General features: G+C 56.1%; 2 protein-coding genes across 2 annotated transcripts in view; one reads left to right on the top strand and one right to left on the bottom strand.

Moving 5' to 3' along the window:
* Positions 1-2,557: 2,557 nt before the first annotated feature.
* Positions 2,558-11,163, bottom strand: LOC121499907 (nascent polypeptide-associated complex subunit alpha, muscle-specific form-like). The gene is made up of 4 exons (XM_041771152.1): positions 10,986-11,163; positions 5,176-5,985; positions 3,411-5,118; positions 2,558-3,224 (listed from the first exon to the last, which is right to left on the bottom strand). Exons 1-4 carry the CDS (start codon positions 11,161-11,163, stop codon positions 2,558-2,560), a joined length of 3,363 nt encoding a protein of 1,120 aa, XP_041627086.1.
* Positions 11,024-13,366, top strand: part of SOX4 (SRY-box transcription factor 4) — a 4,521-nt gene continuing 2,178 nt past the window's right edge. The window contains exon 1 of the mRNA XM_041772262.1: positions 11,024-13,366. This exon is cut by the window's right edge and continues 2,178 nt beyond it. Coding sequence (XP_041628196.1) covers positions 11,162-12,613 — 1,452 coding nt within the window. The 5' untranslated portion in view covers positions 11,024-11,161 and the 3' untranslated portion in view covers positions 12,614-13,366.

Raw genomic sequence — 13,366 nt, 5'->3', positions numbered from 1 at the left:
CATGAAGGGACCTTGAAGGCATTGCGGTAACTGGAATAAGACAGAAAAATAAACACTGTATGATCTTACTTCTATCTGGAATCTTAAAAAAACTAAGCTTAGAAATACAAAGATAGATACACAGAACAGGTTGGTGGTTTGGTGGGGGTTGAGTGAAGGGAGTCAAATGGTACAGACTTCCAGTTATCAAGTAAAGAAATCTTGGGATATAAGGTACAGCATAGTGACTACAGTTAAAATACTGTATTGCATATTTGACATTAAAAAGAGTAAATCTGGGACACCTGGGTGGCTCATTGGCTGGGTGCCTCCCTTTGGCCCAGGGCGTGATCCCAGGGTCCTGGGATGGAATCCCACATCGGGCTCCCTGCATGGAGCCTGCTTCTCCCTCTGCCTGTGTGTCTGCCTCTCTCTGTGTCTCTCATGAATAAATAATAAAATCTTTTAAAATAAATAAAAATAAAAAGAGTAAATCTGTTTTAGGGCACCTACGTGGCTCAGTCATGTAAGCTTCCAATTCTTGATTTCAGCTCAGGTCAATGGCCTCAGGGTCCTGAGATTGAGCCCTGTGTCAGAATCCATTCTCACCGGGGAGACTGCTTATCCATCTCCCTCTGCTTCTGTCCCGTGCTTGAGCTCTCATGCTTTTTTTTTTTTTTTAAAGATTGATTGATTGATTGATTGATTGGAGAGAGTGCACAAGCATGAGCTGGGGGCAAAGGGAGGAGTAAGCGGGAGAAGGAGAGAAAGAAGCAGACTCCCCGCTGAGTGTGGAGCCCTAGGCAGATCTTGATCTCAAGACCCTGAGATCATGACCTGAGCCCAAATCAAGAGTAGGAAGTTTAATTGACTGAGCCATCCAGGCACCTCTAAAAAGAGTTAATCTTAAAAGTTTTCATTACAAGATAAAAATATATATGGTGGGATGCCTGGCTGGCTTAGTTAGCAGAGCATGCAACGCTTAATCTCAGGATTGTCAGTTCAAGCCCCACGTTGGGTGTAGAGATTCCTTACAAATAAAAAAAAAATCTTAATTTTGGGGGCAGCCCCGGTGGCACAGCGGTTTAGCGCCGCCTGCAGCCGGGAGTGTGATCCTGAAGACCCGGGATCGAGTCCCACGTCGGGCTCCCTGCACGGAGCCTGCTTCTCCTGCTGCCTGTGTCTCTGCCTCTCTCTCTCTCTGTGTGTGTGTCTCTATGAATAAATAAATTTTAAAAAATCTTATTGTTGTATGGCAACAGATGTTAGCTAGACGTATTGTGGTGATCATTTTGCAATATACACAAATAATGCTTCATTATGCTGTCCACCTGGAATGTTAGATGTCAATTACACCCCCATTAAAAAATAATAAACATTATCGTGTCTTTCAAAAAAAGAAAAAAGACAACCTTCTTGAGTAGATTTGTATTTTGGCATCTATCACAGGGTATCATAGCTAATACTACTTGGTTCTCTATTACTGCAAAACAAGCCACCCAAAACCTAGTGATTTAAAACAATGATATATTGTTCTCATAATCCTGTGGGTTTGTCCGTCTGAGTGATTCTTCTGCTGGATTCATCTCGGATCCCTCATGTGTCTGCAGTCATCTGACAATCCTACTCAAGTCCAAGATAACTTTGGTCACATGTCTGGAATGCTAGCATTGGCAAGGCATTTCAGTTTTCCCCATCGGGCCCTTCATCCTCCAGTAAGCTAGACTGGATTCTTCACAACAAGAAGATTCCATAGTTTCAAGTGGACAAATCCCAATACGGAGGCACTTTTTAAGTGTCCATATTGCAGGGGGTCTTGCTTGCTAACGTCCCATTGGCCCAAACAAGTCATATGACCAAATTGAGAGAAGCAGAGAAAGGTCCATAGTGAGGCACAAATACCAGAAGGTTGATTTATCATAAAGACGGACCACACCCACTCTAAATTGAAGAATTTACAATATTAATAGCATTCCCAATACTTCGTACTTGCCTGATGTTCACAGTTCATAATTCACATCTAGGCAGCAGTACTCCCCAAGGAGAATTTTATAAATTCTAGACGTTTCGGGAGTTCTAGTGAAAAAGAGCCTGAGGATGCACATTTGAAATGTGTATCGTTTTATCATAAATTATGTACCTTGTATTTTTCCTTTAATACTGTAGTTTGACCATTAGGTTGATTTTTATAAAAATATCTGGTGCAAGGAGGTTGTATTATCCATGAATTTTCTTTAGCAGTAAAATCACATTACAAAACGCTTGTTAGGTAAGCACTGGTGTGGTCCCATATTTGTGAAACTGACTTCAGTTTAAGGACCAGCCTTCAGTTATTTTCAAACTCTGCTGGCCAGATGGTCACTAAATCACTTTTTTCAATAGTTATTGGTAATTTGTATCTCTGCACGAGACTGTGGGACAAACCACGGTGTGGGGGTGGGGGGGTCTCTGTTGCCTCAGGCAGCAGCGTAAAAATCACCAAACTTCACACTTTGCTTTGCCAGACCCTCCACTTGTCCAAGCCCCCCCCGCCCCCCGCCTCAAGCGCTCCCGTTGGCGCGGTGAGTTTACTTGTAGATCATCGTTCGGATTGTGGACGTGTCACGGAATACACGGGGCTCCTTTCTAGCTCGAGGGTGAATAACAGGACAGGTGGTGCAGTTCCCGGGCCCAGCAGCTGGAAGGGACGCGGCTGCGCTCGGCACCCGGTAGGACGGCCGAGCTCACTGCGGCGGTTGCCCCGGGGCCACCCCTCACCAGGCGGTACCCTCGTCTCTCTCACGCCCACTGCCCCACCCAGGAGGCGGTGAGCCCGGAGCAGATGGCGACTCGCGGGTGCCAGGTGTGCGTGTACCGCGCGGTCCCGGGCACTGGGGTCGCTGGGCCCGGCCGCTGCCCGCCCCGCCCCGCCCCGCCCCTCCCGGGAGCTCCCCCCCGCCGAGGGCGCCCCCGAGCTGGAGGGCCGCGGCGGGTCCCGGGACCGGAGGGACGCGAGCAAGGAGGCCCGGCGCCTGGCCGAGCCCGTGCGCCCCGCGCCCGCCACGTGCCCGCCTCCCCCGCCCCGCCCCGCCCGCGTCCCTGGGCTGCCCACGCGGCCCCGGCGCCCCCTCCTCCCTCTCGCGCCTGCCGTTGGCCGCGCTTGCCTCTGCCCGCTCCCCAGCGGGTCCCCTCCCTGGCAGCCGCGCCCGCCCTCGCACAACCTCCAACAGCAGCTCAACTGGTCCGCCAGCGTCGGCCTGGGGTTGCTGCGGGTGGAGCGTTTTTCCAGAAGTGAAAGCGCCTTCCCCCCCGGGCTCCGGCCGCAATTGCTCCGACCTGGCAGTTGGGGGCGGGGTCCCGCGGGTGCGCTCGCGTCCACAGCGCACGCTGGGGTCCCTGGGGGCGCTCCGGGGCCCCGGGGGCGGGGGAGCAGGTGCCCCCACGCCCCAGACGCTTCGCTCCGGGCCTGGCTCCCGCAGTGGCCTGCGGCAAGTCCGAGACCCACGAATCCAAAGGGGACCCCGCGAGCCGAACCCCCCCTGCTTCCCAGGGACCGCGCCTGGGCGCAGCGTCCGCCGGTCCCCTGCCTGCCAGAGGCTCCCTCGTCTCCGACCGGACGCCGGGTCTCAATCACGGGGGCGCCGGGTGCCCCCCTCGGCGAGGGCGCTCGGCCGGGCACCCCGGCGCCTCTGCGACCCCCGCAGCCCCCTCCCCGTCTTTCCGCCCTGGCGAGGGGCGAGGGGGCACCGGCACTCCGGCCCCTCCGAACCCCTGGGGAGGGGACGCTCGAGGACTCGGGCGCAGGCAACGGCGGCCTCCGAAAGCCGGGGCGGCCGCAGCTCCGCAGGGGCTCGGGGGCGCCCGCCGGGTCCGCACGTCGCCTGCGAGCCGGGGGGGGGGGGCTCCGGACGCAGGGCGCAGAGGGCACGCAGGGGGGCCGGGCGGGGGCGGTGGGCACGAGGGAGGGGCCGCGGCGCTCGGTTCCGGTCAGCGGCGGAACTGGGCACCTCCGCCGGGAGCCGCGCTGGCTCGGGGCGCGGGCGAGGCGCGCTGGGGACTCTCCCCTCCCCCGCGGCAACTTCAAAGGGGCGCCAGGAGCGAGCGCGCCGTGGAGCGCGCGGGGAAGAGGGGACCGGAGGCGGGGTCCTCCCGGGGGCAGCGTGTGCGCGGGGGGGGGAGGGGGAGGCGGGGTCCTCCCGGGGGCAGCGTGTGCGCGGGGGGGGGAGGGGGAGGCGGGGTCCTCCCGGGGGCAGCGTGTGCGCGGGGGGGGGGGAGGGGGAGGCGGGGTCCTCCCGGGGGCAGCGTGTGCGCGGGGGGGGGGGGGGGAGACGGGGTCCTCCGGGGGCAGCGTGTGCACGCGCGGGGGGGAGACGGGGTCCTCCGGGGGCAGCGTGTGCGCGGGGGGCAGGGGGGAGGCGGGGTCCTCCCGGGGGCAGCGTGTGCACGCGCGGGGGGCGGCGGGGTCCTCCCGGGGGCAGCGTGTGCACGCGCGGGGGGCGGCGGGGTCCTCCCGGGGGCAGCGTGTGCACGCGCGGGGGCGGCGGGGTCCTCCGGGGGCAGCGTGTGCACGCGCGGGGGGGGAGGCGGGGGTCCTCCCGGGGGCAGCGTGTGCGTGGGGGGGCAGGGGGGAGGCGGGGTCCTCCGGGGGCAGCGTGTGCACGCGTGGGGGCGGCGGGGTCCTCCGGGGGCAGCGTGTGCACGCGCGGGGGGGAGGCGGGGTCCTCCCGGGGGCAGCGTGTGCACGCGCGGGGGGGAGGCGGGGGTCCTCCCGGGGGCAGCGTGTGCGTGGGGGGGCAGGGGGGAGGCGGGGTCCTCCGGGGGCAGCGTGTGCACGCGTGGGGGCGGCGGGGTCCTCCGGGGGCAGCGTGTGCACGCGCGGGGGGGAGGCGGGGGTCCTCCCGGGGGCAGCGTGTGCGTGGGGGGGCAGGGGGGAGGCGGGGTCCTCCGGGGGCAGCGTGTGCACGCGGGGGGGTCCTTCCCAGGGGCAGCGTGAGCGCGCGCGGGGGGTGGGGCCCTTCCCGGGGCAGCGTGAGCGCGCGCCGAGGGCCGGGGACGTCTTTCGGGGGCGGCGTGTGCGCTCTAGGAGCGGGAGCGGGAGCGGGGCGGGGGCAGGGTGTGCGCGCGGGCGCGCGTCTGCAGCTCCTTGCCTGGTCGTAAAACCTCAGCGGAGGACGGGTGTTAAAATGCTGCTGACAGGCTCGCCTGAAACATGTTTACAGTAGGAAAGACTTTCCTCCGCAAGCACCGCCTGAGTCGATTCCAATTTATTTCCTCCCTGTAACTGTGATCGAAAGGCGAGGCGCGGCGGCGGGAGGCCGAGCACCATCACCGAGGCCGCGTCCTCGCCGAGCTCAGCGCCCGGGCAGTGCCCAGCCTGCGCCACCGAGCGAGGCGTCCCGGCCCAGGGAAACCTTTTTTCTTTTTTTTTTTTTTTTAAGGAGGAGCGGCGGCCTCTGCGCATCCTTAAGTAACGCGCGCCCGTTGCTCCAAAGCCGCTGTCCAAAACCGAGAGCGGCTGCCTGGGGGGCTGCGTGCCGGCTCGTGCCCGCGGCAGCAAGACGATAGGGACGTGGTAATTGATCCCGTCCCGGGTTCGGTGACTGTGTCCAAGCGGGAGGCTAACCTCGGCTTCCCCGGCCTCTGCGAGCATCTGACGAGGGGACGGGAGGCGGTGGTTGGCTGCCTTTAGTTTTGATTTATGGGGGGGAAATCCTCTGAATTCGCCGACACACCCTATTAACCGCTGATCGTTTAAACTGCTACCTAAGAAAGGCAGAGTCGTGGAGGTTGACAGGGGTTCGGGAGGAGGCGGGGAGGAAGAGAGAGCCTGACCATCCCCACGTTTTTCCCACGTCTGGGCGCGCGCAGGGAGGCTCGGCGCTGCCACCTGGCGGCTGCTGCTCCGCAGACCGGGAGCCCGCGGGCGGCGGAGCAAGCCCAGACTCCCGGGGGGGTGGGGGGGTGGGGGGGTTTGCCGGGCCTGGGCCTCGGGACGAGGAGAAAGAAGCTCGAATGCAAGCTTCAGATCTACGTGACCCAGGCAAAAATTCGTCGTCTCGTAGGAAATTGGGAAGGAAAGCAAAAGGGGGATGGTAATGCCATAAAGCGGTTACTTTTAATCTCGCCAGGCGCTAGCTACCCGATGGTTGGGAGGGGAGATAAAGTGGTCAAAATTATTAGAAATTCTTACCCCTCAGCTTCTTCTAAGAGTAAAAATAAATCACGATTTCATTTTGCACCAGACTCCCTATTTTGGTATTTTGAAAATAAGAGTCACTGACATATGTTATTTTTTCAATGTAAACCCTGAAAAGGGTAAGTCCAGTCCTAATAAGACATGGGCCCAAAAGGATGAGTGGAAGTTGTATTTGCCAACTTGAGAAGTAAATCAGCCTCCTCTGGAGGGTTCTTTTCCCTCAAGTGTGGAACTGAAAACCCTGGGCCTTTCAGTTGACAAAGTCCAATGACATCAAGTTTCCCAGGGCTGCTTCTAAACTAACACAGGAGGGGAGGGGAGCTGAGGAGGGTGTCCCCACCCCCTCTGTTTCATTTGAACTGAATACTTGTCAGGTTAGACCAGCTCCCACAGTCACGGTTTCTATAGCCAAGGCAAGGCAAAATCTTGCAAATCAGTGCAAATCCAAGAGATTTGTTAAACTAATTTCCCTTCGGCGCCCTGCCCCCACGCTATAGGAATATATTCAGCAGTGGGAGAGAATCTGACTTCCATCTATACCCCATACCATTCTATGGATGTGAGATTTTATGTTGTGCAGGTGTGAGAGCAGAAGAAATGAGTTAGCAGATACTACATTACATCTCAAACAGAATTCCATTATTTTAGAGAAAATAAGATCATTTACCTTAATTCAAAATTGGAAATGTCTAACAGCAGTACCAATGAAGACAATTGTTTATTATTCTATAACAGGATTTTTTTTTTTTTGCAAAATTATCTTGATTTTCTGTTAATATGGCTCAAAGAGTAGCATTAAGAATTACTTCATGTACTGCAAAGCCAGCAGAGGGAACACTGAGTACTGATTTAGTAGAGGCCACCAAATATCTGGTATTTGGTGGAAAAATGTCAGTAATGGGGAACTGGTTACAAAACATATGAATTTAGGTATTAAGAACACAGAAATCTTTTCCCATTGCTTGGTTTTCAGAGGCCCAATACATTCCAGCATGCACATGTTTACTGAGTTGGTGAGAAAGGTGACTTTAAGAAAAGCTAAATGTCTTACATTTGAAAAGAAATACTCACATGGAAGAACAAATGTACTTTAGAAGTCTGAGCGTCATATATACATTTTCACATTATAAAGTCAATGGAAATGACTAATACCATATTTCTTCAGTTCTGAGAACTCCTTTTCACTTCCAACATCTGTGAAATAAACAGGGGCAGGCTGATGTCTCTTTGGCAGTTATCTTTCCTTACTTGCATGGAACGATGGTGTATCTTTTTTTTTTTTAAGATTTTATTTATTTATTTATTCATGAGAAACAGAAGGACAGAGAGAGGCAGAGACACAGGCAGAGGGAGAAGCAGGCTCCATACAGGGAGCCCGATGTGGGACTTGATCCCGAGTCTCCAGGATCAGGCCCTGGACTGAAGGCGGCGCTAAACTGCTGAGCCGCTGGGGCTGCCCACGAAGGTCTATCTTAAAATCCACTGGATTTGTTAAAATCCAAAAATACATCTTGTAATATGTAATAGAAATAGATCAGTGGCCTTTTTTTTTTTTTTTTTTTTTTTAGTATCTACTTTGGGAAAAAAACCTATGTGCAGGGTGCCTGGCTGGTTCAGTCAGTGGACCCTGAGACCCCACATTGAGTGTAAAGATAACTTAAGAATAAAAATCTTAAAAATAAATAAGTGTGCTTTAAAGATAAACAAAATTACTAGGGCTACTTTGATTAAATCCCACTTTTCCCCATCGTTTTCAGCGGTGAAAGCAGGACTGGTTCTAGAAATGTCATCAGTTATGTTGATAGTCCCCCTGACCGAATTATCACAAACTAGCTACATTCTCAAATCATGAGTTGGTACAAATCTCAAAATATAATATTTATTCTCTCTTTTTTTTTATTTGAGTGAAGATACTGATTTTATAAATAATAGGCCTCTTAGAGTAATTTTTGATGTCAGAGTATAACATTTAGGGTTGTTCAGGTGTTTTGATGTGCATACCAAAGAAAATAAAACACATGATGACACACCCAACTTTGTTACATGCAAAAAAAAGATGCCTGTGGGTTTTTGTTTGTTTCAGATTTGTTCCCCCTTCTAAAAGAAAAAGTATATAACTTGGGTAGCTAATGGTCAAAGATTACTTGCTTTTACTCACAACATTTTTGCTCGTGATTGATCCTTACAGATCCAGTCAGACGTCTCCAAAGGGTGTTCTTTCCAGTAAAATTCTAAATCGGACAACCTGGGCCTCTGGCCAGCCTACATACTTTAAAAGTTTGACAAGATAAATAGAAATCTGCTGCCTAGCACTAGTTTGATCTGAATCAAAAGCTTACTTAATTATGTTGGGTTGGCCCTATCTAACCACCACCTATCCCTGGCCTATAGAGAAACAGTTTATTATTACAGCATTAAAAAAGACCAATTTTTACCAAAACTCTAATTTTCACACTTTGGAATGGAGGTAATTTTTGTGGCCAAATAAACATGTATCTGATTACCTTTGTACCTGTTCTCTGCCAGATTCTCCACAACACTCTTCAGAAAGTTCCTTTCGTTTAAAATCATTAAGACCACAGGATTGCCACTGTTGTCCTTGGACAGTTCACATCATGTGATATGTGATTACTTTTGAAAATGGCTCAGTCAGTAGAGCGAGCTACTCTTGATCTCAGGGTCCTGAGTTCAAGCCCCACCACAGTGGGCGTGGAGCCTATTTAAAAAAAAGAAAAAAGAAAAAATTCAGTGACCATCCCCAACTTTGATCTCTTGGACAACAACATGCTGCTACTACTAGAATTACCAACAGAGGGATAAGAGCATTCACTGAGGGTTTATTATGCATCAAACTCCTGGAACCCTCAAGACAACCCTATATAAGGTAGCTCCTAGTGTTCCCATATCACAGATGAGGAAAACTGAGACTTAACCATCTCTACAGAGTACAAAAACAGTAAGAGGGACTGACATCCAGGTCTAATATAAATCCAAGGGCTCCAGTGTGTTCTGCTACCAGTTACACCACGTCCTTTCCCTTAGCTCAATTTGATTCAAGTAGCATATAAGTAACATCGGAGGAATACATAGGAGAAAATATATGTAAAGGGAAAGTAAGAAGGGTTGAGGGGTGGGGAGAAAGTGCAGCACTTTAATTTTGAAAAATATGGGAAACGAGTATTTAGATAGTAAAAAAAACGATCCCAATCCTTTACTCGTCGACATTACCATCCTGTACAAAAACCCTATGGAAATTCTCCCCTTGAGTTAAGTATGGAATACTGCATAATGTGTTCCAACGGAAAGCTCCCCTGTTTGGGCCATCCAGGATTTATAGAGGAGTTTTAAATCATTAAGTAACCATAGTTAACCCCTGCTTGGTTAAGAGAGCAAGCAATTACTGCAAAAATTCCTCTTCTCTGCTTTCCACAAACAGCACACACACACAAAAATTGCTCTGAAGGGATCTACACAATACATCAACATCTGTGCTGTACCTAGAGCTGTTAAAATAATTGTGATGACAGGTGTCTAGGTACCACTTTCTTAATGGTTTTCAATATCCATTGATTTATTGTTGTGGCTTTCCTTCCCCCCTTTTACATCCTTGGCTTTATGAAGGATCCGAGGAACAGATTTTGCACTAGAGGCTGATTCTTTATTCCAGTACTGAAAAGAACTAATAAAAATAATCACTTGGCTTTTAAGCAGAAAGCTTCCATTTACAGTATTTCACCCTTACCCCCCTCCCCACTTCCAAGCCCCTTGTTATCTAACATAATGGTTAGAATACATTTCCGTCTCTCCCCTTAATAATTTCATGCATTAACATCCTCTTTACACACCACACACACACACACACACACGCACGCGCGCGCACACACACACACACACACACACACACACACAGCAAAAGGAAAAAAAGGCAGCAGAAATCTCAGCTGTACTTCTAGCCCTTTTAAAAAGTTTGCTCTCTAAATTGGAATGAGGTCAGATTTGGAGCTTCTCATTGCACGCGGAGATTATTATTGCATCGGGTTCCAAGCCAATGGGAAGGCCGGGGGCGGGGCTTGGCACGAGGAAGCAGCGGCTGATTGGCCGTGGCCAGGACTGTGAAAGGATAAAGAGGCGCGAGGCGGAATTGGGGTCTGCTCTAAGCTGCAGCAAGAGAAACTGTGTGAGGGGAAGAGGCCTGCTTCGCTCCCGGGTCTCTAGTTCTTGCACGCTCTTTAAGAGTCTGCACTAGAGGAACTCTGCCATCACCAGCTCCCTTCTTGCAGAAGGGAGGGGGGAAACATACATTTATTCATGCCCGTCTGTTGCACGAAGGCTTTTTGGCTTCCTACCTTGCAACAAAATAATTGCACAAACTCCTTAGCGCCGATTCCGCCCACAGAGAGTCCTGGAGCCAGAGTCTTTTTTGATTTGCATTGTAGGGAAGGGACTAAGTGATAGAGACTATGTCGCTTTCCTGAGCTCCCGAGAGCGCTCGTGAACTGGAACCAACTGCTTCAGGGGAAGAGAGAGAGAGAGAGAGAGAGAGAGAGGAGGAGAAAAAAAAAAAAAGAGAGAGAGAGAGACTTGCCTGGGAGGCGGCGAGAAACTTGCATTGGGAGCTTCAGCAGCAGCGTTCAAGAAACTCCTCCACTTAGCACGGTCTCCAGACTCCGAGCCGAGAGACGGCGCAAACTGCGGCGCGGTGAGAGCGAGGGCGAGGCCGAGGCCGAGGCCGAGGGCGAGGGCGAGCAGAGAGGGAGGGAGCCTCTCCAGCCTGGGAACTACAACTCCTCTGCGAGAGGCAGCGCGCTCCTTCCCCGCGTCTCCTGGAGACTTTTCTCCCCGCGCCCGGCGCCGGCCCGGCCAGGACTGGGGGGGCCCGCACGGCCGCCGCGCGCGCGCGTCCTCCGCTCGGCGTGTGCTGCGCCCGGGGAGCCGGCAGGGCCCGGCGATCGCGCCGCGGCCGCCGCGAGGGTGTGAGCGCGCGTGGGCGCCCGCCGAGCCGGGGCCATGGTGCAGCAAACCAACAACGCCGAGAACACGGAAGCGCTGCTGGCCGGCGAGAGCTCGGACTCGGGCGCCGGCCTGGAGCTGGGCATCGCGTCCTCCCCCACGCCCGGCTCCACCGCCTCCACGGGCGGCAAGGCCGACGACCCGAGCTGGTGCAAGACGCCGAGCGGCCACATCAAGCGGCCCATGAACGCCTTCATGGTGTGGTCGCAGATCGAGCGGCGCAAGATCATGGAGCAGTCGCCCGACATGCACAACGCCGAGATCTCCAAGCGGCTGGGCAAGCGCTGGAAGCTGCTCAAGGACAGCGACAAGATCCCGTTCATCCGGGAGGCGGAGCGGCTGCGCCTCAAGCACATGGCTGACTACCCCGACTACAAGTACCGGCCGAGGAAGAAGGTCAAGTCCGGCAACGCCAACGCCGGCGCGGCGGCCGCCGCCGCCTCCAAGCCCGGGGACAAGGGCGACAAGGTCGGTGGCGGGGGCGGCCACGGGGGCGGCGGCGGCGCGAGCGGCGGCGGGAGCGGCGGCGCGGGGGGCGGAGGCGGCGGCGCGAGCGGCGGCGGCGCCAACTCCAAACCGGCGCAGAAGAAGAGCTGCGGCTCCAAGGCGGCGGGCGCGGGCGGCGGGGGCGGCAAGCCGCACGCCAAGCTCGTCCTGGCGGGCGGCGGCGGCGGCGGGAAGGCGGCGGCCTCGTCGTTCGCGGCCGAGCAGGCGGGGGCCGCGGCCCTGCTGCCCCTGGGCGCCGCCGCCGCCGCCGCCGCCGCCGCCGCCGCCGACCACCACTCGCTGTACAAGGCGCGGACTCCCGGCGCGGCGGCCGCGGCCTCGGCCTCGGCCTCCGCCGCCGCCCCCGCCCCCGCCCCGGCCGGCCTCGCGGCGCCCGGCAAGCACCTGGCCGACAAGAAGGTGAAGCGCGTGTACCTGTTCGGCGGCCTGGGCGCCGCGTCCTCGTCGCCCGCGGGCGGCGTGGGCGCGGGCGCCGACCCCAGCGACCCCCTGGGCCTGTACGAGGAGGGCGGCGCGGGCTGCTCGCCCGACGCGCCCAGCCTGAGCGGCCGCAGCAGCGCCGCCTCGTCGCCCGCCGCCGGCCGCTCGCCCGCCGACCACCGCAGCTACGCCAGCCTGCGCGCCGCCTCGCCCGCCCCGTCCAGCGCGCCCTCGCACGCGTCCTCGTCCCACTCGTCCTCGTCCTCGTCGTCGGGCTCCTCGTCCTCCGACGACGAGTTCGAGGACGACCTGCTCGACCTGAACCCCAGCTCAAACTTTGAGAGCATGTCCCTGGGCAGCTTCAGCTCGTCGTCGGCGCTGGACCGGGACCTGGACTTTAACTTCGAGCCCGGCTCCGGCTCGCACTTCGAGTTCCCGGACTACTGCACGCCCGAGGTGAGCGAGATGATCTCGGGAGACTGGCTCGAGTCCAGCATCTCCAACCTGGTCTTCACCTACTGACGGGCGCGCGCGCGGGCCGGAGCAGCGGGCCGGGGCCGGGGCCGGGGCCGGGGCCGGGGGGCGGGGGGCAGGCGAGGAGGAAGGAGGGAAGAAACGAAACGGAGCGCGAGAGAAGCGGACAGACGAAGAGCTGGAAGAGAAAAGGGAGAGAAAAAAAGTAAAGAGGAAAAGGAAAAGGAGAAAAAAAAAAAAAAAAGTGAGCAGGGCCGGCGCGGCCGCCCGAGAGCGGAGCGCGGCGGCGTTTTGGGGACCCGCGCTCCCATCCCCCACCTGCGCGGCCGCCGGGACGCGGCGGGGCGGCGAGGGGGCTCGGGGGGAGGGGGGCGACCTTTCATTGTTGTTCGTGATGTTGTTGTCGATGGCAAAAAAGCTACTCGGAGTTTCCTCCCCTTTGCCCGAAGAGACGCCACCCCCCGCCCCCCGCCCCCCGCCCCCCGACTCCCCACTCCCCGACTCCCCACTCCCAAGGAGCTTCCGGACTCGTCTGCTGCAGCCCCAGCAGGAAGCCGACTCGGTCGTCCTTTTTTTCTAGAGACTGAAGGAATCTCGTCCCTTTCTCATCGCCCCCAGTCCCCCACCCCCCACTTTGCTGTTTTCGCTTTTATTTTATCTCATTTCTTGGTCAAGAGAGGAGGGAAAGAAAAAAGAAAAGAAAAGAAAAGAAAAAGAGCCCAGCGCGCCCCCGCCCGCCCCCCCGTGAAGAAGCCCCGAGGCTCCGGGCGTGGAGTTGGACCCGCGGCGGGGGGGGGTCCG

The sequence above is a fragment of the Vulpes lagopus genome, chromosome 10, assembly GCF_018345385.1.
Source record: "Vulpes lagopus strain Blue_001 chromosome 10, ASM1834538v1, whole genome shotgun sequence".
NCBI classification, from domain to species: Eukaryota; Metazoa; Chordata; class Mammalia; order Carnivora; family Canidae; genus Vulpes; species Vulpes lagopus.
The sequence above is the reverse complement of the archived record's forward strand: the minus strand, read 5'-3'. Positions and strand labels throughout refer to the sequence as shown.